The 25,059-nt window shown below is 38.8% G+C and overlaps 1 protein-coding gene across 48 annotated transcripts in view; it reads left to right on the top strand.

Moving 5' to 3' along the window:
- Positions 1-25,059, top strand: part of QTMAN (queuosine-tRNA mannosyltransferase) — a 457,067-nt gene that overhangs the window by 420,049 nt on the left and 11,959 nt on the right. For 23 of the 48 annotated variants that reach the window (XM_086351770.1, XM_086351722.1, XM_086351581.1 and 20 more), the window contains 3 exons: positions 1,464-1,534; positions 2,237-2,328; positions 7,307-9,681. In XM_086351770.1, coding sequence (XP_086207896.1) covers positions 1,464-1,534; positions 2,237-2,328; positions 7,307-7,390 — 247 coding nt within the window. In that variant the 3' untranslated portion in view covers positions 7,391-9,681. Of the gene's footprint in view, positions 1-1,463; positions 1,535-2,236; positions 2,329-2,594; positions 3,636-7,306; positions 9,682-16,272; positions 16,424-25,059 lie in introns of those variants that run through there. The other 25 variants (XM_086351752.1, XM_086351496.1, XM_086351740.1 and 22 more) reach the window with 4 other exon arrangements.

Here is a 25,059-nt window from a genome sequence, read left to right as displayed (position 1 = left end):
TATTTGCTTTTCAATTGGCACAGCATTTTAAAACTGAGTGTCTTCAGATAAAGTGCATATTTTCTTTTGGTTCATAAAGAATATCCCCAGTTTATGTGCTCAAAACTTTTGTGAATGTTTTATAATGCAGTCACAGTGCAGTTTATAGCTGTGCTTACGATAAGAATTTTTACACATACCCTATGTATGTAAAGAAAATAAATATTAGATGTAGTTTGGAGTTTGAAATTAATCGTTAGTAACTAGAACCTATTCCTTTCCACTGTGTTATCTTAAAACTGCTAGCAGTTCTCAAGCAGAACTTTGAACACAGTATTTTTCCAAACTTTGCAGCTCAAAGTAAATACTTTTCATTTAAACTAATTTCAGTTATAAAATAGGGAAAACATCACCCACTTAAAAACAGCTTAAATTGCATGTACTTTGTCACTGTAAATAAACAAGGTAAACATTGACATAACTTCAAACTATTCTTGGGTTGAAAAAAATCTGCAGTTCAAAATAAAATTCCGCCTTTGGTCAACATTTTGGATGCAATTCAAAGTTTCTCATAAAATAAACATATTTTAAAGAGTGTTTTGAATTTCACTGCATAATTCCTAGCCAACAGAAATTACAGTGGTATCTTTAAGGTTTATTATATGTCAGATCAATAGCCATTATACAGGACTAACACAAGCACTGAAGAGCAATACCTTTCTTCTACTTAACCCTTACTGCTAGGACATGAAGAAAAACTTCTGTAGTTGGTCCTTAGGGAAATCCTCTCACAGAGTGAAACTTTCTTGTTTCTTTGTTTAATAATAAGAGTATTCTTTTTTGGATAAAATGGAAACTGAGCTGACTTCCCAGTCCAGAAAGCAAAATACTCATTAAGGTAATCTTAATGAGAGTTTTTCAGTAAAACAGGGAAATAGTTTTACATCCTGCCTAATAACGAACTATTTTGAAGCTTTAACTTAAAATGAAAATGACCCATCACAACAGATTGTAAATTTTTTTTCTGATGTTTTTAAAAGTGCCTCGATGATTTCTACGTCTAGAGTGTTAAAGTTAAGTATTTGCTGTTTTATTTAAACATTTTGAAAAATGAACATTCTGGGGCTTTGCAGCATTATTAAGAAAAGCTGTCCATACTTTACCATGTTGTTACATGTGTTTATCTGCTGATTATAAAATGTGTTAAACAGTATTTTAAAAACAACAAAAAAAATGCAGAGCTGCGCTTTGATTAATTCAGTGAACAAAACATATGCTGTTGGTTCTGTTCTATGAAATTCATATATGATCAATAAAATCTTTTAAAAGAGCAACTTTGGCTTTTAGGATTGTACTGCCGACCATGTTTTTCATCCCAGCTAACTCTGGGCTCATACTGTTAACTTAGCAAACAAAACCACTTTCTGGCTATAATGGTAATGTCTTTTTAATATATTTTTATCCTCTTTCTAAATTTTCTTTAGGTTGGAAGCTGTGTATTGTGGGTGTTACCCACTTTGTCCCAAAGATTTGGTTTATCCCGAAATATTTCCAGGTAGCTGCTTTAATGTACTTTTGTCTTTGTTGAAATTTACTACATGATTCATGCTAAATTAGAAAGTTTGAAAATAAACTTAGGCAGGAGCAATTGTTTATTTGGCAAGTCAACATGTTAGTGTTAAGGAAAATTTTATGTGTTTTAATACATTAGAGTAAGCTTATATTTACCATCTGTTCTTTTAAGATAACAAAAAAGCAAGTTTTCAAATAGCATTCTTCATTGTTAGCATACACATCCCATAATGATGGATTTTTATAAGCAGGTCAGCGTTGCTGCAATTGCTTACAGATTTTTTTTAATGATATACACAGAGAAAAATTGAGGACTGAAAGTCACACCAAATTATTTCAACAATTGACTAGTTAATAATATGCAACTGTTGTACAGAGTACGTATGGCTATCGTACTTGTTCTTTGAAAAAATTCTCATCACTAAATATATCACATATGCATTGTGTTACATTAGAATAATGTATTTTAATCACCCAAAGGAGATGTCTAAACAGCACAACTACACAGTCTTATTTAGCATTAAACATCCTTGTGAGCTGAGGTAACCTTATAAAATCATGCTTAAATAATGTAAAACACGAGGCGGCACAGAGCAATATGCATTTTTAATTAGTAAAGTGACTAATATCGGGTGTGTGCTTTGAGGTTTTTGTTTCATTAAAAATGTATCTGTTTTTCCTGCAGCTGAATATCTGTATTCTACACCTGAACAGCTTTCAAAAAGGCTCCAGAATTTCTGCAAGAGACCAGATATTACAAGAAAACATCTCTATAAGGTAGTTATTGAGAAGAGATTTATGTGGTATAAATACCATATTGAAGTACAAAGAAAAATCTTAAAAAAAAAACATTTAATTAACATACTAATGTTTAAAGGAAACATGCTAGGGAGGGATATTAGTTGTTACACTAACAAGGATTAATTAAACTGGATGATGCCAGTTGTATTAACCTAGGTCTTATGAAATACGTGCACTTAATGCATGGTACATGCTTTTTTTTTAATTTATTGTTTTCTAAGATGACTGTCCTTTACATTTAGCCCCAAGAGGCTTATAAAAATGAACCTGGATTAATGTAACTCATTAGTTTAAAAGGAAGTAAAAGGAAAGATTCTACAATTATACTAAGGAGGATAAGCCTTTCTTCCCATCGTAATGAAATCTTCAGTCCTCAAAAATTCAGGTGAATGACATTTGTGAAATTTGGTGTTCATTTTTTAAATACTTTAAAGATGATTTTGAGAATCAAATGTTTCCTTTGTCTAGTAAAATTACATAAAAACCCTCAGTTAGTTTAGGATTCAACTGTCAGTCTCCTCTCTGAATGACAGAGGCAAAAGAAAAGAGTTTAAATAGCATCATCATTCAGTCCCTTCATTCGTTATGTTTTTTCCTCTTGTTTGAATCAAGAATTTTACATTGTTGGAATAACAACAGAGAGACTCTCCTAAAAGTCCAAGTAATTGAACTGGGATAAATCTGCTTTACGAGTTGTGAAGGTGGCTCTAGGCCATGAGTAATATACCTTTTTATATTCTTTGAATGTAGCATCTTCATTTTACATAAATTCAGTATACTTTACAATCTAGCAGTTTTCTAATCCAGCATATTTTAATTTTCCTATGTTAATATGTATCCTTTCTACATGAAATACAGCCTGCTGCCTTTTTTCCTCTCCTTTCCCTTATCATGGCCTCAGATACATACATATTTACATAGTGATACATCAAAACATGACTTTGTTTCTGCAGGAAACAGTTAAACTTCAAGAAAAAGGGAGAGAACCAAAAATGCAATTTAACACCCAATTTCAAGCTCATTATCTTTCATTGTCTATTAACTTGGCAATGGTTCAGAAGGTAGCTCATAATAGTTTAAAATGCTGACTGAACAATTCCAGGCTTCAGTATTACTCCTTCAGTCAATACGATTGTATCGTATCTGTAGGAAGCTTCAAAAAGAAAACAGTCTTCCAAGGTTTACATCCAGATTTCCTCATTTTGAAAGTTCAGTCATGGTCTTGTTTGGGTAAAATGTTAATTTGATAGTTTCCCACATAACAGACTGTCAAAATATACAGATTATAAAATTGAAGAAATAGAATAATATGTATTAATACAAATAGGTTCATCTTCTACATATGACACAAAGCTATTTTTTAGTGAGTTTACCATCGGATTATTGATTTTTTTTTCCTCCTAGTGAATTTTTGGGCAATTTTTTTTCAGTTTTATTGAGATATAATTGACTGCACTATATAAGTGTGAGGTGTGCAGAATAGTGATGGACATATGTTTTGAAATGATTAATGATTACCACCACAAGCTGTAGTTATCACCCATCATCTCACAGAGGTACCAAAAAAAAAAAAACCGAGAGAAAAATGTTTTTATCTCATGGTGAGAATGGTGAAGCATTTTAAATTGTATTTCCACCATCAGAATTTTCCATTTTTAATTTTGCTTCCAGGTAGCATTATCATCCCTGATCTTTAACCATTTCAAAAGTTATTGCAACAGGTTGCTTAGAGTTACAATAAAAAACACATCTCCAACTGAAATATTTTAAAATAGCTATTGCCATAGCTCTAATTATTTCTTTTTCCAAGAGCTTCTGGAAAAACTCTGAAGCAATGTCAACCTAGTGGTATGCTATTAATATACCAAATTGTTCTTCCTATAGCTTAAATATAGCAAATACCTTAAGTGTTTGTTCATGTTACTGTGGTTTACATACATTACTAGTCCATGCATCCTAACATGGTCCAAGTCAGTTTAAGAAATTAGTGTTTTATGCATAAGCATTTATAAGAATTTCTATATATTATTTATTTTATGTACTTTTAACATGGATTTTTTTTTCTTATGAATCTATTATACACATTGATATATATCCTCATTCTAGATCTTGATGACATGTATCCAAAAATTAATCTCAAAAATGAATAAGTTAGCCCAGGAATTAGAAATAATCAAGAGCTTTACAATGCAGTTGCCAGGACAAACTGATAAAAATCACAAGGACCACAGATCTAGTTGGGTGGTTGTAATAAGATTTAGAGCTAAAACAGAAAAGGAATGCCAGCTATAACTTTATCATTAAGATTTAATACATTACACTATTTTTTTTTTACCTTACGTTTTATAAATATTCACATTTCAGGTAACATTTGCCCTCACTAAATAGCAGAGAATTATTTTCCCCAAGGCAGCTTTGTACTTTTCTTAGGCAATGGAAGAGACTTGTATGTATATTATACAGAGAGTATTGAGGTTTTCTTTTTAAATTTATTCCATTGGACAGTGCTGTTTTGCTTTTAAAAACATATGCTTCTAAGATCTAAAAGGATAGAAAGTCACTGAATTCTTTAATTTGCTCCTTTCACATTTTTACACCTTACTCTTTTTTGTTGTTGTTAAAAGTTTACATTTTAAAATCATCTCAACTACTTATCATGTAGAGTTCACTTTAGGATAAGATTTTTCATATGGATTCACACTTAGAAATTTAATGACTAGAATAAGGCTACTAACACTTGGCTTTTTTCTCACATGAGACATTATACTTTCAATATGAGTGAGAGTTTGGGGGCTATAACTTGAAGCAGGATTTGAAACAGAATGCTAGTAACTGAAAAGCAGAAACAGAATTTGATACCTTTTTTTCTTAAAGTGACTCTTTCTGCTACAAAACTCCATGCCCATGACTTCTCACCTGAAATGGTTTCAGACTTGAAATGTTTAAATTCCTCGTGTGCACGCAAGTGTGCTCCCCTTCCCTCTCACACAGACATTTTACTTAAGATATTTAGAGAAATGCATGCAGAAATCACATTTCTTAATTATTTTTAAAACTTAAAACCCTGTTCTGAATTTTTTAAAAATCTAAAGCCATTTCTTAAAAAGTTTGCCACGAGGCTCAGCCACTGGACTGCAGGTTTCTTGTACTTACAGGACACGTCCCTTTCTAAGTAGGTTACACCCCGCAGCCACACACTTGCCACAGAGATAAAGTAGGTTTCACTTCATCTGTAATAGGGAGCTCTTTTATGACTCTTGAACACAAGATTCTAGAAATAATCGTAAAGTAATCAACCAAGGATTAACTTCTAACAGTAACATAGGGCTTCCTTTTACAACCCAAGTAAGTCTCATACCGGGAAGTTATATTTTGGGGGGTCTCATTTTGACAATGGGAATTTACTTACTGAAAATTGCCAACAATTACTTGAGATCAGTACTTTTTGCTTTTAGAGAGACTTTGATCATTAGATTTTAAAATGCTTTAGAGGAAAACTTCTGTTCACCACCTTGTTACCAGTATTGAAAATAGCACAAAAGTACAAATGGGGTCATTGTATAAAACATATACTGCCAGGACTAACAGTAGGTTTTCATTCCCACCCTATTTTTCATTTATTTTTATTAATAAATTGAGTGATATTCTGTGTGTAAACAAGAGAGAGAGATGCCATCCTCCCTCTGCTTTACAAGGGTGAACTGTAGTTTAGGTTCTCAGATGGCAGCAGCTGATTTTTATTTTGTCCCCCCCGTCAAGTTCTTTCACGTTCCAGAAACCTTTATAACCTGCTGTTATTTGGAGGAAAGGATAATTTTCAGATTTCTGCCTAAAAGTGATTCCAAAGAGTGATTAAGCTTACAGTTCAGATTCAGAGCCCAGAAAAGCCATTTGTGGTCGTCTTAATTATATCAGGTTATATCTCCCCGAACCACAGCCGAGCCACTTTAAGTTTCCTTCAAGAGACTGGTCACTTTACAGTCCCCTTTTAATTTGAGCTTATACTCTAGATGTGAATAAGGTGGTGCTCACTAGTATTAACACGCCTCCAAAGTCATTACTTTTTCCTTAAAAAATGAAAACTTAAAAGCTCATGACATTTTTAGAACTTCAAAAACCTCTCAATTGCACGAGCACAGTCTAAGGCAAATGATCCGTCTCAGTCTCCCTCCCTCCCTCCCCGTTACTCTTCCCTCTCTTTCTTAACTTCTTTCCTTGATTTTGTTTGGCTTGGTTTTCCTTTGATTTGTCTAAGTAAAATGCAAGCAAAAAATCTTTAGCACAATAGATATACTCAGGGTGATTAAAATCAGTTAGAGGTTTTGGCTGCTTCTCTTTCTCTGCTACTAATTTGTAGCCTGGCTCTAGGTGAACTTCTTGGCCTCTATATGATTCATCTATAAACTTGGAAGAATTCTTTTTTTCTTAATTCTTAATAGCATTTTCCCCCTGAGGTCCTACTATAATGAAATAATGAATATAACCCGTTTGTAAACTTGAAGTGCTTTATAAATTCCACGTAATAGTAATGGCATTTCTCTTGTGCCTTCGCCACTTAAAAGTAAAATTCACATTCACAAAAAACATGTATTAAGAGTGTTGTCTATCTTATGTTTAGAAAAGTTAAAAGTTGGATGATAAACTTCTGATAGCTGTCATCCATAACATAAACCAGGAAATTTGTGTGCAGTAGAATATACCCATTTGCAAAAAAAAAAAAGGCGGAGTTGGGGGGGGCAGCTTTCCACAATGGTTGAAAATATAGTTCACTTTAAGCCAATCAGAAACTGGGATTTCCTGAGGTGATGAAACTTGAGAACCATTTACTTGGTGGCTTTTTGAAATCTAATTGACGTAAGTTATGCAAATTTACAATATGAATTTTCAGCATGCTTTAGTCTTTCAGTCGTTAATGCTTCTTCATTGCTTTTTCTTCTCTCCCTCCCCCTTACAGGGTGAAATGGCTCCTTTTTCTTGGGCAGCCCTACATGGTAAATTCAGGTCTCTGCTTACAGCAGAACCTAGGGAAGATTTGTGACAGATGGGGCTAAGTCACAAACTTGCAGCCTAAGGCAGAATCTGTAGAACTTTCCAGAGTGTGCCCATATTTACCTGATCAGAGAGAAAAGAAAATCTGCAGAGGAAGCTGAGCCTGGCTGCTTGTCATAGCTGACACAGAGCCATCTGCCACAAACCTGTGGCGGCTTCAGATCTCCAATCCCTGCCACCACCCCAACTCAAATTAAATACAGATTCCTAGAGACGTTATGATGGTTACACATGTCCTCAGCATCACATGGAGGAGACTGTTCAAAAAAAAATATGTGGCCTGTTGTATAACCGCACTCATGTATCCCATATGTGGTGCCACATTGAATTTCCGGTTGAATCCGTTTTTATCCTTTGTACTGGATGACATGGTGCCTGAATTCTTTCTTTTCGCCGACACGATGGCAGCCAAACTGCAGCTTCAAACGCTCTCACTTGGCTGGGTTTCTACCTAGGTTGCCAGGTTATCATCAGAGCCTTCTTGTGTCCTCAGAGGGCCACGGGGCCTGAAAGGAGGATCAGAATGCTACTGACTAATTGGGCAGCCATCTCGGAATTGTTTGTGGGCAAAGAGCTGCTCTAGCACTTTTCTTTTAGCAAATTAATGACTCCCTGGCACCAGGGTTTTAAGTGAAGGTATTAATAAGAAGTCTGGCAGGTATTCCCATGATTCACAGAGTTACATTTGCATTTAATTTATCTTAAAGAAAGTTGCAAGATAAACAGCTGTAATTCAGACAAACATGGGAAATACACTAAGCGGGGCCGTCTCGCCCATAAAATGAACACAGAGATACTTGTTTTAATTCTTTTCCAGGCATAAAAATAGAGAAATAAAAATACTTCTTACAAAACCAGTAATTTTGATATAAATATTTGTCAAAAATATTTGCATCCAGCTACAAATATAATCTTCTCAAGATAAATCACTTATGATTCCAATAGTCAAGCTGGTGTATTTGTTAATGTCAAGATATTTTGAATGGCTAGATTGTAAAATAAATTTTTAATAAAGTGCCCACTGCAATTTTTAATTAACACATCTCATTTCCATGTAAGCGTGTACATCTATCTGTATGTTTCTCTCTGAACACTTTCCTTGTGTCAGAGACAACGAATACAATTGTTTCTTTTCCCGATGAACAAGGATCTGTTTTGCAAATGTTTGTGAGATATTATGACATTTCCAAGATTTTCTTTGCATTCTGGAAAGCAGGAGGTAAACATTTGTAGTCATTAAGGTAAAGTCTGTTGATAAACCATCTTCTGTTTACTGACAGGTAAATTGTAACTCTCCTAGCTTTTGAAATGAATAACTTCTATAAGCTGCAAAGTGAGGAGCAGCCAGGGGGAAGGGGGCAGACAAGGGCCAAGCCTGGCTCCTTGGCTTTTAGAAGGACTGAGTTGTCTAGCAGTCATCTGAGACAGAGGGGGCACTGGTTCAAAAGTCTGGTAGGACCCATCTGACAGGTAGCAAAAGTGTAAGCAGGAAATAGATGAAGGTAGAGCCCTCTAGATAGAGGCAGTCTTGCAGATCAGGAAAAGCAGCAGTTCAAGGCCCAGGAGGCCAAGGATTTTAAAAGCAGGGAGAGTAAGAAGCAGAAACAACAGGTTCTATCTCTGCACAGAGTCCTCCCTGATCAGTGTGAGAGCCCTATGTATGATGGACATCACAGCACTGGATTTGAGTCCTCCTCCCGTTCTGAGAAGGCACTGGACAAATTAGCCCATAAAACAAAGGGCTCAAGAATTATTTGAGAAGTCCCTTCTGGTCTGAGACTGTGAAACTTGGAATCTATCGGTTATGTTCCTTTTGAGTGCAAAAGCTAATATAAAAGGGCCTAAGAGCTTTTTAGACTCTTCTCCTGAGCAGGGTTAAGCATCTAAAGGGATGCTTCAGTTAGAAAGGTGCTGTGTTATAGATGACGTCTCTCAAAACAATATTATACTCTCACAGCCAAGAGACAGTGCTTATTTCATTATGTCCTACTATCCTGAAAATGATGAGCTCACATTTCATAGTGAATTGTGTATTATATGCGTAACTATCCATATATACTTTTTTTTTAATTCACGGGAAAACAATATTAATTACCATTCAGATAGTGCATCTGAAACACTTAAATATTTGCCTGATTTTGGCAAACACAATATTGCAAGTTACCTGTGTACAAAGATATTTTTCTACACCCATAAACTCAAATCAAATTTTGGCTTTAGCTGTGCCAGCATTACTTCTGGAATAAAAATTTGCAATAAAGTGGTCATTTCTTAAAACTATACTGTTGGATTTGGTATTGGTGCAAATAAGCAATGAAAAGTCTTGTAAATGTATCATTTGTAACATATGAAAAGATAACTGTATATGTGTGTGTATGTGCCTGTGTGCTTCTCAACACCCATGATATGGTGGCATGGAGGGTTATTCAGTTAACCCATATTTTGTTAAGGAAAATCGACAGTACAAGCTGACTCTTTACTTCCTGCTTTGCTTGCGCTGTGCTGTGCTGTTGCTAAGTCACTTCAATCTTGTCTAACTCTCTGCAACCCTATGGACTGTAGCCCTCTAGGCTCCTCTGCCCATGAGATTCTCTGGACAAGAATACTACAGTGGGTTGCCTTGTCCTCCTCCAGGGGATCTTCCCGACCCAGGCAGGGACTGAACACTCCTCTCTCAAGTCTCCAGCACTGGCTGGCGAGTTCTTTACCACTAGCGCCACCTGGGAAGCCCCTTGCTTTCTTCACTTTCACTAAAGAGAGCAGACACTCCCATTATTTCTTATTTTGAGTATAGATGTTGAAAATTTTTGTTTTTTTTTTTAAACGTTCAATTCTGTTCATTTTATTCTCTTTTACATTAATCATTAAGCCAATTTTAATCTTAAATGTCTTTAAAAGTCTGCCCATTATCAACCCTGACACAGTGTTCAGGATGCTTGTCCCAAATTTACCTAACCTGTGTTTCTGGCAAGGTGTTTCTGTAATAAACAGAAGAGCACCTAGTTCTTAATATACTTATTTATACCAGGTTAATTGGGAATAGATCAAAAGACCTTTCCCCAAATGCACCTGGTTTAACAAGCATCCTTCAGATATGGTTAATTTTTAATGTCCTGCTCCAGCTCTCAGTTCTTCAAACTTGCCACATAAAGATGGCAGCACAGTCAATAAGGCAGTGAAAACTCAGCCATAGAGGGCTGCACAAATTCACTTCAACACCTTGAAATGCATCTGGAAGAAAAGATTTCATTTTATGTTGAAGGTGTTAATTATATTTGATATTTTTAAAAGTAAAATCTGTTTTTGAGAAAGCATCTGCTACCCAGAAATATTATGAGCCACAAAAAAATTTTTCATTTCAGTCTCAAGATACTTTCTGCAGATGAGAGAATCAGTTTTCAAATGAGAGTCCATGCTGTCTTTTAATGTTGACATATTCTATGAGTTTTATTCTTCTATTGACTATTGACAGGTGTCACCCTAAGTGCCTTTCTGTTTCTGTGGAAAACTGGAAAACAAGTTTCATTTTAAAATGTGAATTGAGATTTACAACGACCAGTGCTGCGATAACCTGCCCTCCCCTCACAATTATTCATTAAGATGTAATTGGGAAAGGTTTTAAACTATGTAAACAGTTCTACAGGATGCTCAAAGATATGTACCTGTGTGCTTAAAGTATAACAGAAAACTTGGGAATTAGCGCCAAGTTTACAATTATGGTTAAGTCAGAGGAGTGATGGTAGGAAGATTAGACACATAACTGGCAAAGGTGCAGTACCTTAAGAAATGGTCTGTATCTTAAGCTGGGTCATAGCACACAAAGTCTTATTTCTACCCTTTATGACTTTTTGTATGTCTTAAATGTTATTACTGGATCTACATTTTTGATAGGAGCTGTAGATGTTTGGGTTACCATGTGTAATATAGGAGCTGTAATACTCTGCTACCAAGCCATTCTTAACGTTTCTCAGTTGATGGATGGAGTCAGAAAACCATTTTCCTTTAAACAGTAAAAGAAACTGCCCTTTTTTTCCACCAGTGGTGGTGGAAATGCACCACCAGTTTTGCATGAGAAGACTTTCCTTGGCTTACTGGGAGCCAAGCTCTTAACCTTGACCCTGAAACAACCCATACTACGAAGGAAGTTGAACTTTACTGTCTGTGGGTTCCTTTTTCCTGGGGCTAATGATCACCGTTTCTGACTAATGTGTGTGGCGTTACAAATAGAAAATGGAAAACTAGGGCTCCAGAAACTCCTTTTTGAAGAGTCAAGAGAGGAAGATGGAGGAAGTTATTATATGAGCTGGTCTTTTTTATCTTGAAAAATTCAGAGCTTTGTGGTAGGGCACAGAGCTGTCTGAGCTGCTAACCGCTCTACCCACTTCCTGCATTGTTACCTGTTCCCTTTCCTCTTTAAGACAAAGGCTTTCATTGTCGTCATCCCATGAAAAGGAATCCTCCAAGTATCTGTGATGCCCTAGCTGCATGTGAGTTACATATGACTTCAGAATCCCCACATCCTGTGGCCCATTTTCTAATTTGGAATTTGGGGGTCAGTGCCTTCTGGGGTCCTCCCAGCACCTAGCACCACCTTGAAAGTAGAGTCACTCAGTTGTGTCTGACTCTTTGCAACCCCATGGACTGTAGCCTATCAGGCTCCTCTGTCCATGGGATTTTCCAGGCAAGAGTGCCTGGAGTGGATTGCCATTTCCTTCTCCAGGGGATCTTCCCGACCCAGGAATCGAACCCGGGTCTCCCGCATTGCAGGCAGACGCTCTACCATCTGAGCCACCAGGGAAGTCCACCTTAGTGATTTCCTTTTTCTCCCATATCTCTGTGGTAATGACTTTCAACCCTAGGACAGGTTCTTCGTGGTTCCCATAAACAGATACAAAGAACTGATGTTTCCTAAGAGATAATCTGGTACTTCCCCTGGTGGCTCAGCGGTAAAGAATCCACCTGCAATGCAGGAGTCGGAAGAGATGCAGCTTCGATCCCTGGGTTGTGAAGATTCCCTGGAGGAGAGCATGGCATCCCACTCCAGTATTCTTGCCTAGAGAATCCCATGGATAGAGGAGCCTGGCGGGCTACAACCCATAGGGTTGCAGAAGTTGGACATGAATGAAGCGACTTGGCATGCAGGCACACAGAAGATGATCTAAAATGTGTACTGTCGTATTAGTTACTGCATTTAAATAGCAGACCCAAGATGGAATGCTGGAAGATGGGATTCCTACTGGAAATACTTACGTAACACTTTTCTCAAGGAATTTGAAGTCCTTTATATCTGAAAATGTAATGTTTCCATCACCATTTCACAAGTGAGAAAATTAAGGCATCATGTTAAGGCTTATGTAGGAGCCAGACTGCCTTATAGAAACAGAAGGATGTTTTGTGTCTTTGTATAAGCCTTTCTCTGCATAGGACAGTGTCATTGTCACCTTCCAGCCTTTCAGGAAGCACCAAGTTCAGTGTTGATGACTCACTGGGACCTCTGGTTCCCTATTATTTCTCCCCTCACCAGGCAAAGGGCAGCAGGAGGTGGCCCACACACGTAGTTGGTAGAAAAAGGGGCAAGAGAGACCCTGTGGTTTTGCTCATATTTTAAGTATTTTTATTATGACTGTTACTATATCTGTAGGGAAGCATTGGGTTGCTACATCCCATCCCAGGCCCTTGCCACTCCCTGTGGTCTTAACACTCTGTAGGACTTACACATGATGTAACTTCCCTGGCCCTCCTGGTACAGCATTTGTAACTTCCCCATTTTAGATGTGAGGACACTGAGGGCTGAGTCCTGGCTGAGTTGCTTTGGGTCCCATGTAGACACAGGTCTAGACTTCAGTCTCTTTCAGGAGGTTGTGGTCAACTCATTTGGTCAAGTGGTATAGTAGTTTGGTGGTGGTTTAGTCACTAAGTCATGTCTGACACTTGCAGCTCCATGGACTATAGCCCACCAGGTTCCACTGTCCATGGGATTTCCCAGGCCAGAACACTGGAGTGGGCTGCCATTTCCTTCTGCAGACCATTCCTTAAAGGAGGTGAAGGGGAATATATCTATCTGTCCATCTTTTCCCCCTTCCCTCCCCCTCTTACTATCAGAAGAAACACAGACAAAGAAGTTGCTAGTACTTGGCTATAGATTAATTTCATGTTCCTCCTGCCTGGCCTGGTTATACTTGTAGTCCAAGCAATCATAAGGAGAGGAATGCAAAAAAATTGACTTCTGGTCCTAAACTCTCTGACTTCTGGTACCTGTGATGTTTCTGAATAGCGGAGTCTTTTTGCCTTTCACATCATACATGTAGACGCTACCTATCAAACAGATAGGCTGGCCCTCTATCCAGAAGGCAGTCCCCACGATCTCGCCCTGTGCAAAGGGCCTAGGGCAGAGGGGGCAGCTGGCATCAGTGCAGAAGCACCTTTAATTGTGCAGCAAGGGCCCGCTTCGTCTCATCCCCAATAGATAACCCAGAAATTACATCCTGAAACTTACTTCCCCAGGAAGAAAAGGAAGAGGAGGAATAATTTTAAGATACTTCTAATACAGTATTAGACTGTAATTCATAGGGAAATTTATGCCTGAGATATGAATTTCTGAAAATAGCATTTTTTAAAGGGAAACACTGACACATCCTTAATTATAGAGTAATAAATACCAATGGTATATTATCTTCTGATATTTCCTTACACAGATATCAAAGCATGCAGCTGTCTTTGAAAACTGATAATCAAGTACAATGTAAGTGTATTACATCTTGAGCTTACAGCACACCCTTTAACTAAGCAGCCTCATGGAGCACTTAACAGTGAGAAACAGAGCTGCTTCGAGTAGAAACCTAACTGAACAAATTAGACTTGAATTGTAACTTAAGAATCATAGTCAAACCAAAATGCCTGTCCTTGCCAGGAAAGGCATTCCAAAGGCAAAGAGCATGCCAAGTAAAAAGCCTTTGCTTCAGGATTATGGAGGCAGTTCTCAAAAGCCAGCATAACTTAATGATCAATCAGAAAAATATAGAGCAGTAACTTCGCAACCAAAGGATGCATAAAAATTGTACAAAGCATTAGTAGTGGGATAGGGAGGAAGAATGGGATTTTAACAGAAAGTATTAAGGTCTTAGAAAGCTCTATTTATTGCTTTCAATCCAGGCAGCAAAAAGAAAGACAAACATGGTCAAAGAAAAAGTACGTGGACAAATGTGGGGGGTAGGAAAGGAAATGAAGGTTAAACAAGGCCAATATGATTCAGAATGAAAGGGAGGGAGGCGAGGATAAGGAGCCAGCTGCAATTACTAAATGTTACATTAAGAAGAGCTGCAATGGAGAGGGGAGGTCTGGATATTTGACTAAGTGGATTAATGCCTTCTTCCTGGGGTGTCTGAAGATGTAGATTTTAATTTATTTGGTACAGGATTTTATTGTGAAATTCTTAGCGGGATGGGGATAAATAGAGACAGTTATAAACACTTAGAAAGTAGAAAAGGGGAACATAATGCTTTTCATAAATTTAACTATAATAACATAGTGTTTGAAGCTATGGACACAGGTAAATGGAAAAAAAAAAAAATTAGTCCATAATAGAACTTACAGGAAATTTAGATGAAATTTAAAAGGCAAAAAAAAAAAAAAAACAGAAGTGTGAAGCCAAGGATTTTGAATGACTTAGGGGCTGGTTTTATTGCTGCTCTCCTTTCTCCACCCATTAAAAATAATAAATCATAACTCTGGCATTTAGAAACCTAGTCATGAACATCATTTATTAATATAAAGTTGATCCTGTGCTGTTTTTTGGTGGGTGGTAAAAACACGAACTAACAAAACTGGCTTAAAACAACGATAGCAGAGTGATCCTCCCAAACACAGGGAAACTATAAGGAAAAAAAAACTCTTAATTTGCTCTTTCACCTTATTTATTTTGCTGAAAGAGAAAGTCAAAATGTGGAGTGCATGTGGCTAAATCAAGACTGGATGCTTCAGAGTAGAGTTTAAAGATTTTCCCAAATATGTATCAAAGGGTGGGGGAGGCTTGGAACCTACTGTGATTTACAGCAATTTATTAATCTGCTCATCTACTGCCACTTCTGGGAAAAGTGGCAAATAAGGAAGGAAGGCTCTCTACCTTCCGCAGTAGAAGCGAGGACAGCAGAAATTTAATCGCGTTCCCTGAGTGGAATGCTTCTGTCATTTGGCTGGCAACCAGTCCACGAACTTACTGGTTCAGGCGTTTGTCTGGCCAATAACGGAATCATTTAAAGTGAAAATATGGATCAGGAGGTATTTAAGAATTACTGATATGCAGCTATTAATCTTGAATGCAAATAGCATTATTTGGGGTGTGGGCAAATCACTTAACTGGAATCACATGAAAAAGCACTTTGAATTTTTTTTTTAATGCTGTAAGGAAAATGGCACTGGTGGAAAAATTACAAATAAAATACAGGAGAATACCTACACAGAGGAAGGCTGGTAACATGACTAAGCAAGGTGGTCTTACTGCTTCCAACCTGCTGCATCATTTTTCTCAGTAAACCGATTACTAACAAACAGAGTCAAATACCTTTATTTCTCAAGCTGACTCCGCAACAAGAGGAATAAAATACGGAAAAGTGCAATGCCTGGTGGCTCGGGGTGATCCTCAAAGGTCATCCCTTTAGTTTCAGTGTTAAAAATTGAGGGCCTAGAACTAGAGATGTGTGATGGTCACAGAGTGGGATTTGGCTTCTGAACACCACCCTACCCTAAGTGAAGGATTTAGGACGTCACGGAGTTGAAGCGGCATCTTAAATCCCAGGAAACATGGTAGAGATTGTTTTGCGATCATAATAAGAGAAAAGGTATCAACGCATACATCTCTCCTTTTTCCTCCAGAGTCCAGAACCATCGAGAACCTTGTGCTCTCTGGTGCTTGCAGCTAAGTTCCCTTTCTATGGGCTCAACTTTGCTCCTGGATTTCTAATCCTGTGATGCCAGGCAAAGGGGAAAAAAAAAAAAACTTCATCTATAAAATTGCGAAACAAAACGTGCACGTGTATGCATGCCTGTTACTTTAACCGTCAAATATTAAAAATGTGTTTTAAAACGTTTTTAGGAAACGAAATGTACTCTAACGGAGTATTTCTAGTCTTTTTTTTTTTTTAATATATAGAGGGTCTCAGGACCTCTGGGTGCATCAGCAAACGGTCCTCCTACACGAGGAGTGAGCAGCTGCGATCCGGCCCCAGGCACCACCTACCCAGAGTCATCCACTGCCTGATGTTATTTTACATTTGCCCTGTTAAAAAAGGGGTGTGGGGCGAGAGCGATGAGAAGAGGCATTCCCCCCCCCCCCGCACCCCGACCCCACCCAGCATTCTGTATTTCCTTTTGTCGTGGCAGTCAGCTGACACATGGAAAATGTGTACGGTTTTGCTTGCCTTTTAATCTGTAATTAAGGATTCCTTGTCTGGGGCCGGCTACTTCTTTGCTCCTTCCCTCCCTTCCTCTCAGATCTTCCGCCCTCGGTCAGGTCTAGCCCTGCGCCGCAGGGTAGGGGCTGGCGTGGCCCGACTGGGCCGTGAGGAGAGGGGTGGCGGCGGAGCGTGCGGGCCTCGGCCTTACGCAGCGCTGGCCTGCCCAAAAGCGCGCGCCCGGGCGCCAGCCCCAAGCCTCCGACGAGCCTGCGCCCAGCGTCGGGAGGACAGCGTGCCGGAGCCTCCGAAACCGAGAAGGGTTGGGAGGGTCCGGGGCCTCCGGGTGCTCGCCGCGCACCTTCTCCCCCAGGCGGATGTGCCCGAGCTCCGGTTCGAGGCGGCGCTCGCCCTCGATGCCCCGTTGGGTCCCGTCCAAAGCGTCTGGAGGTAGTTCGACACCTCTCCGGGCGCGAGAAAACGGGGCACAGTAGGACGTCGAGGGCGCAGAGTCCTAACCGAGTCCCCTCGGCAGCGCTTGAGCCCAGCACCGAGAGCCAGAGGAGCCGCGAAGCCGCTGGAAGCGTCCCAGGCGACCGGACGGAGCGAGCCCCGAGCGACCGCCGCGCTCCCGCTCACTCTTGCGCGGACTCCGGGCAGAGCCGCGCCGGCACGCGCACGCCAACGCGCGCACAGCCCGACACGCGCACACTGTCGCGCACACTGTCACGCACACACGCGGGCACGCTCCCTGGCACGCGCGCACCGACGGTCACATGCTGACACACGCACACGTGGCGGGTGGCCCAGGTCTGCCCTGCTGCTTCGTGCCGGGCTGACCGGTCCCCTTCCGCACCACCGGGAAGGCGGCGCAGCCCTAACGGGCAGAATTCTTCTCAGTATTTTACTGAACCTGGTGCCTTGAGTCGGCCAGTATCAAATCTCAGGGAGAGAATCCAATGAAGATGAAGCGAAAGCAAAGAGAATGATTTCTCTCTCTCTGTCCTTTTAAAAAATTTTAACTTAAGCAAAAACAGAGAAGGGAGTAGGGATGGGCACTGCAACTCTCCAGGCAAAGATTCTGGCTATTAATGTTAAAACACTCCTCTTCAACTCTCTCACATATTCAGACTTGTGATTTTAATCCCACTGCCAGCCCTAAGGTTGCTTTCCCTTTCACTTCATACCTGTGTTCTAGATTGCAAACTTTCTCCTCCTGACTACCAATTGGTTATTTAGGTGGAGCAAAGAGAGCGGGGAGGGGGGCGGGGGGGGGCGACAGAGAAGTTAAGCAGTGTTTAGGTAGAAGAATATTTAGAAGCATCGCATTGATTTCCAAAAAACTTGGGAAAACGTTAAATATCATTTGTAGGCGTCTTTATTTTTAAAAGGACCTCCTTCCCTCTAGTATTACTATTTGTCATTAGGTATTTATTTGTGTGTACACATTTAAGACTGTGTGTGTCAGAGAAAAATGCGCCTTGTTTGTGGTTTCAGCAGGCCCCTTTGCTTTTCTGACCATCTAGGGTGTATAGCATCGGAGAAGGCAATGGCACCCCACTCCAGTACCCTTGCCTGGAAAATCCCACGGGCAGAGGAGCCTGGTAGGCTGCAGTCCATGGGGTCGCTAAGAGTCGGACACGACTGAGCGACTTCACTTTCACTTTTCACTTTCATGCACTGGAGAAGGCAGTGGCAACCCACTCCAGTGTTCTTGCCTGGAGAATCCCAGGGACGGCGGAGCCTGGTGGGCTGCCATCTATGGGGTCGCACAGAGTCAGACACGACTGAAGTGACTTAGCAGCAGCAGCAGACTGTGGCATACTTTCCTCTTTGTTTCCCACCTATAGAGATTGTAGGCCAAAGTGGTGCACTGCAGTGACCAAAGATAAGAAACCTTAGCTGGAGTGTTGGTGACCATCACTGGCATCCATAGCTCAAGATATTACCCCATCTGGTTTGAAATATTCCTCAAATTGTAGACTTGAAGATAGAGGTTGGCTGATTTAAAATGTTTAAAATGTGAGAAAGAGCAGTCTAGGAGTAAACCGAGGTAGGAGAGGGTGGCCAACCCAAGCTCATCCTTGAAAGGCAGAGCAAGAACATTTGGGAAGTACATAGAGACAATGGAGTCTGTAAACAGTGATAATCAGGGCTTTCAAAAATCATAAAATGGATTGAAATATCTGATTCATTATTTATTCATCACTACACAACTTTGCATATCTGAGAAGAATGTTTGAAAACCGAGTGCCTTCTATTTTGTGCATCAACCAGATGGATCTCCTTTCCAAAATGTGGCCAAAGGGTTAAAGTTGTAATTTTAGAAAGGAATCTCAGGAAATGACACTGAGCTCGGATACATTTCCTTTTCTTTCTGGCAATAATATCCTTCAAAGGAAAAAATACCTACTTATTGATATAATGATAATGTTTCTCATTCAGAGTACAAGTGTCAGAATGATCCCTGTTTGTGGAAGTGCTTTTAAAACTGTGAGTACACTTTGACTACTGTGAGAACTGATGAGCCAATGAAGGGGAACGTCTTTTAACTCCATAATAGCAGGTTACATTGTAAATGAACAGTGATGGTCAAATAGCCAATTATGGTATAAATATCCCTTGTTTACAGAGAGGTGTTAAATGAACCTTTGGAGTATAAAGTATTAGTCCCATCTAAGCCACCATTTGTTCTTCAACCCAGTATGTCTTCCCTTAAAAAGGCCAGTGCCATTGTAGGTAATATGCACACAGAACATACTTCTCTGTGTTGATTTTAGTTTGCTTTATTTCAATGCACACTGTTGTTTACTTTTTAAAATTTAAATAAATGTCAGCATTGTATAATTTCTATGTTAACAAAGCAGTGAGCAAAATCCCTTGTATGTTTATAAAATATTATTGTTTAATTCACATAGTTTAGAAATTCCAAATGTTGAGAATAGGAAGGAGGCCAAATACCATCTGTTTATAACTATGATGCATCGTAATATGTGTACTTTTTAAAGGAGTTTGGTCAATCATGCCACTATTTTATCTGCTTGGAATATGTTGAAGATTTAAAATGTAATTTACAGGATTACTTTTAGTGCATTGCATCCAACTGTGAGTTGTAAAGAAATCGGTCTTTTCTGTTTTTCTCAAATTAATCATGTAACAGCCCCAATTAATGGGGGCTGTTAAATGTGTCGCTTTTTGCTTAGCTCCAGAATTCTTCTAACTTTGGCTCAGTCCACCTTCTTGATGCTGATAAAAACTCCAAGGACAAATGAAACAAAACACTCCTAGCTGTGTCTTTCTGCCAGGAGATATTCACTTAGAATGGGAGGCAGGGTACGGTAGCTAATAATTAGCTAGCATCAGCCCTGAGAAATTACCTGTGAAATACCCCTTGGTACTGCATTGAAAAACAACATTTGACATTCCCTGTTTTAAAATAGTACATGCTTGTCTCCAAGATTTCTGATGTAACTTACCTTTTATTTCAAATGCATCTAATTGCATACCATGAAACAAAGGGAGTACATTTATTTGCAGTAGATGGGCAGGTTTGGGGTTTTATTTTTAAGTTACAAACTCAAGTTTAGTACAGAGTTCCTTTCTTTGCAAACTGGAAAAATTCAGCAACTGAGGCTTCTTTTCAGGGCAGACATGGTGTTGAAGTCCAGAGGTGGCTTTAGGGTCAGTCTCATGTCAGGGGGTAGCTTTCTCAAGAAGGAGAAACTAAAAACACACATTTCCTGAAAAAGATTTGGAAAATGTGATTAAAAAACAGTGATTAGCAAATGATGGTTCCTTGATTAATTTTTTTAGCAAGGTTGAATCAGTAGAAAGCTACACCTTGAAATGCTTTTATAGACAAACACATGCAGAAATATGAAAACACTCTCCCAATTACCTAGGGGTGTTATCGGTACTTTACTTAGCTGAGTTTTCAACGCGTGCTGTGTACAGTACCTCCTTTTCCATTTAGCAATATCTGTTTTCTTAAGCATTTTAGCTTTAGCAGCTTCATCTAAAATTCTATCAATCTAGATTATTTACTTACACATAATTAAGAATATTAAGAGTCCTTTTTTCTGAGTAAACAAACTGCACTATATATACATTTAAAAAAATCTAATTGTTACATTTTTTAAATCTGGGATTTTTTTTTCCTTTCTGGTCAGATTTTCCACCCCACAATGAACCTACTGGGTCTTTCTGTCATAAAGATATGCTCAAGCTTGGTTTCCTTTGAGTTACAATAGGAAAATGCCAGACTCTTTTTTTCCTAAATAATTGCTTAAGTGTACAAAGAGTACAAAAGAATATAAAAACAAAATGAAATGTGAGGGATACAGAGGAAAGAAATTGAAGGAAGTGGAGAGGAAGACAGATGAGAGAAGCAAAAACTGTAACTGGGATAAAAGAAGCTTATCAAACAGCTTTCAAAATTGCTTTGACCAACATAAGACACTCATTAAAATCATCATCATTCACTGAGATATTAAACAGCTAAGGGAAACTCTTAAGTGAATCTTGATTGATACTTGTGGACCAGTTTTTCCATTCATGCCTAACTTTTTTTTTGCCGTGCCACTCAGCTTGTGGGATCTTAGTTCCCAGACCAGGAACTGAACTCCAGCCCTTGGTAGTGAGAGCACAGAGTCCTAAACACTGAATCACCAGGGAATTCCTTTGAGCATAACATTCTGAAGAATGTTACATTAAACATCCATATGCACACAAGGAGGTGGGGACGAAGCTTTCAAAGCATTTTACATACACAAAATAAACAAGACTATGTATAATGTATTATTATATGTTACCTACTGTAGGGGTAAAAATAAAGAAGATTTTAAATGGAGGAATTATTGAGACACACTTTACTCCTCAGTACCTTGGCTAGCAGTTATATTCTTAACCAGTTAAGCAAGCCTTGAAGTGTATAAACCATTTGGAATCCCTAAGTCTAATGAATTGCAGCAGATATATAATTGATTCTGAAATTGGCATATAGGTGTACATTTCATGTTCCCTTTAGAGCTGACTTAGTACCATGGCAATGAACCACATATGCACATGAGTCATTGTATAGTAATATTATCTTGATGACCAAAATCACTTTATAAAATATACTTTAATAAGTTACTACAGAGCCTTGAATTTAAGCCATATAACTTAACCAATACTCAGTGGACATTTATAGGTATCATATATAAATTGGGTAAATGATAAAACGAAAAGCATTAAGAATAAGAAAAACGTATGGGAAACTATTTGCATCTTCCAATTAATCTAAAATACACCAGAAGCTTTTTCTCATTTATGAAGAAAAGAATTTTGTCCTTATGAAGAATTACTGACCCAAAGAAAAGTCACAAGAGGACTACAACTAAACAAACAATAAAAGCTACAATAACAACAACCAAAAACATTTCTTTTTTAGGAGAAAAATATGAAAAGTAGTAAATTCACCCATTTTAGAAGTTAAGAAGAAAAGACATAAAATTTAATACACACAATAAATAATAAATATTCTTCTAGTTTCATATGATGGCTAATTAAGAAAAAAGCCCATGTGGAAAGTTTGGAAGAGAGATGAATATAACAAGGTAATTAACTCTTTGCTCCTTCATCCTTAAAGAAGAAAGAGCAGAGTGAGATTTCTTTTAAGTTTGGACCTGAAGCAACCTCAGAGATCAAATCTGTTTGTGCAAAAGAAATAAAAGGATTCTAGTAGCTCTTCATCTCGAGTCAAATCTTGTTTTTGGCCTCACTCTGATCTTGGCACCCCAAAGTCTCAGTGCTGGGGTTCTCTGCTCTTTGATTGAGCGCCTGCCTTTTATCACATGTGTGTTGTGTGTGAAGTTGCTTCAGTGGTCTCCACCTCTGTGCGACTCAATGGACTTGCAGCCCAGCAGGCTCCTCTGTCCATGGGATTCTCCAGGCAAGAATACTGGAGTGGGTTGCCATGCCCTTCTCCGGGGGATTTTCCAGACCCAAGGGTCAAATCTGAGTCTCTTATGTCTCCGGCATTGGAAGGCAGATTCTTTACCACTAGCACCACCTAGGAAGTCCTTCTCTCACACATAGTCAGCAGCTTTGTTCTCATGGGCTTTCTGTGACGGAATCCACCATCTGGTATTCATTCTGTTACATTTGGGTAGTTCTTGATAGTTGAGGATGCACTTTTTCATCCATCATCTCATTTAGTCTTGCTAATATCCTTATGATATAGGTAAACCATAGCTTTAGTTCCAAACTTCAGAAGAAGCATCTCAAAATCATACTGCTAGTACATTGCAGAGTTGTGACTAGTGGTCATATGACAAGGTGCCGTTTCCCCCTTTTCCTTTAGGCTGGATTTCACACTTTGTTCTTCATTTAAATTGTGGGCATAAGAATAAGTTAAAATGACAGTACTTGTATTGGGTGGAGAGAAGACAGAAAAGGAGGAGAAGTTGAAGAAGGATGGGGAAGAAAAAAAAGAAAAGGATAAAAAACAAAACCAGCTCCTCTCTGCAGGTTTTTCTGTGCAATTGAGAAGGAGAAATCTTTAAATTACTCCCTTTCTGCTTACAGAGATTAGTAAGGAGAGAAACACTTCCTAAAATTTGTATTCTATAAATGAAAAACTAATTCCAAAGCCATCCCAGTGCTTTGTGTTTTAAAGGATACAAATCTGAGGTAGATAAACCATTGAAAAGCTGTTTAATGAGCTCTTGGATATATATAGAGAGAGAGAGAGAGACTACAAGCTTGATTTTGAGTACAAGATGGAGACATATTCTGTTTATGAAATTAAAGGAACTTGGGGAAATTGAAAAAAAAATGGTAGAGAGGAAAAGAATATAGTCTTAAGATAGGAATACACTAGAACCTAAAGATAACATATCCAGCAACAAATTCCTCATGGTGGGATATAGTTGATTATAATTTTTTTTTTTTTTTTTTGTAGAGGGGTATATTACACTCGGTTCTCAGCTTATACATCAATGTAATCTCCATCTGTAACTTCAAAACTCCGCTGAAATTTTGAGACAAAGAACTGACTTGATTTATTTCCACATTTGGGGAATGAAGGCATAGACAAGGCAGACAGGAGTAACAGTGCAGAAGGTGTGATTTAAAATAAAGATGTGTAGAATGATATGGAAGCAGGAAATAAGGACAGAAAATGATTAGGAGAAATGGAAGCCCCTGAGAATGAATACTAAAAAAAATAAGAAAACCCATAATACAAGAAGTTTTAATTTGTTGATGTTGTAGACACTTGACATTTTTGGCTGCTCAACATCTACCTAACCTTCTCTTGGAATCTAAAATCCTGTTTGAGGAGTTGATTCTTTCTTACTGAATATAATCAGGCGTGGGAATTGGATGTTATCTTGAATAGAGGAACAAAAAGACAATGCTGGAATTCTAGTCCATCTGACCTAGTACATACCCAACCTGGCTGTTTTCACCAAAAGGTAGCTCTTGTTGGGTTCTGCTTCCTAACCTCCATAGCTTCTGGGGCTCCAACCAATCCCAAGCCAATGTCCAGCCTCCCTTTAATATGATTCTCTATCCCTGGGAGTTTGTCAGTTGCAGAAAAACAGAAAAACCTGGCTCAAGTAAGTTGCTCTGAGAAAATTACCATTTTGGGAGCAAGAATTGTGGATGTAGAGTGTCTTTTATCATTCCACTCTTTCATCTTGATAGGTAAGCTTCTCATTGGCTGTCCCTCTTATGTTCACAAGAAAGCTACAGAAATCTAGTCATCACATCCTCTCCACATCCCTCTTTCCAGACATGGGAGAAGGGATTTTTTTTCTTACCTGGGTCTCTCTCTGCAATTAAGGAAAGCTTTTCTCAGAAACCCATTAGAAGAATTCCCCACACATCTCACAGTGTCATATATGCATAAACTGGTTTCAGGGATGGAAATGACTTCTGTTCAGTTAGGATCTAACCCTGAGCCATAATGAGCGAGGGATAAATAGACACACAAACAAAACAGGGGATATTTTACAAAGATAAGAGGAAGGAGATGGAGGTTCGGTGGGGAAAAAATACTTCTCCCAATAAATACATTTATGTCTTATTTATTCAGATTTGTTCTCTGTGGCTTGCTGCTGCTGCTGCTAAGTCGCTTCAGTCGTGTCCAACTCTGTGCGACCCCATAGACGGCAGCCCACCAGGCTCCCCCATCCCTGGGATTCTCCAAGTAAGAACACTGGAGTGGGTTGCCATTTCCTTCTCCAATGCATGAAAGTGAAAGTGAAAGTGAAGTCGTGGGCTC

This window comes from Bos grunniens, chromosome 2, assembly GCF_055505025.1.
Source record: "Bos grunniens cultivar Pamir isolate PY7600 chromosome 2, Bosgru_T2T1.0, whole genome shotgun sequence".
Lineage (NCBI taxonomy): Eukaryota > Metazoa > Chordata > Mammalia > Artiodactyla > Bovidae > Bos > Bos grunniens.
The sequence above is the reverse complement of the archived record's forward strand: the minus strand, read 5'-3'. Positions and strand labels throughout refer to the sequence as shown.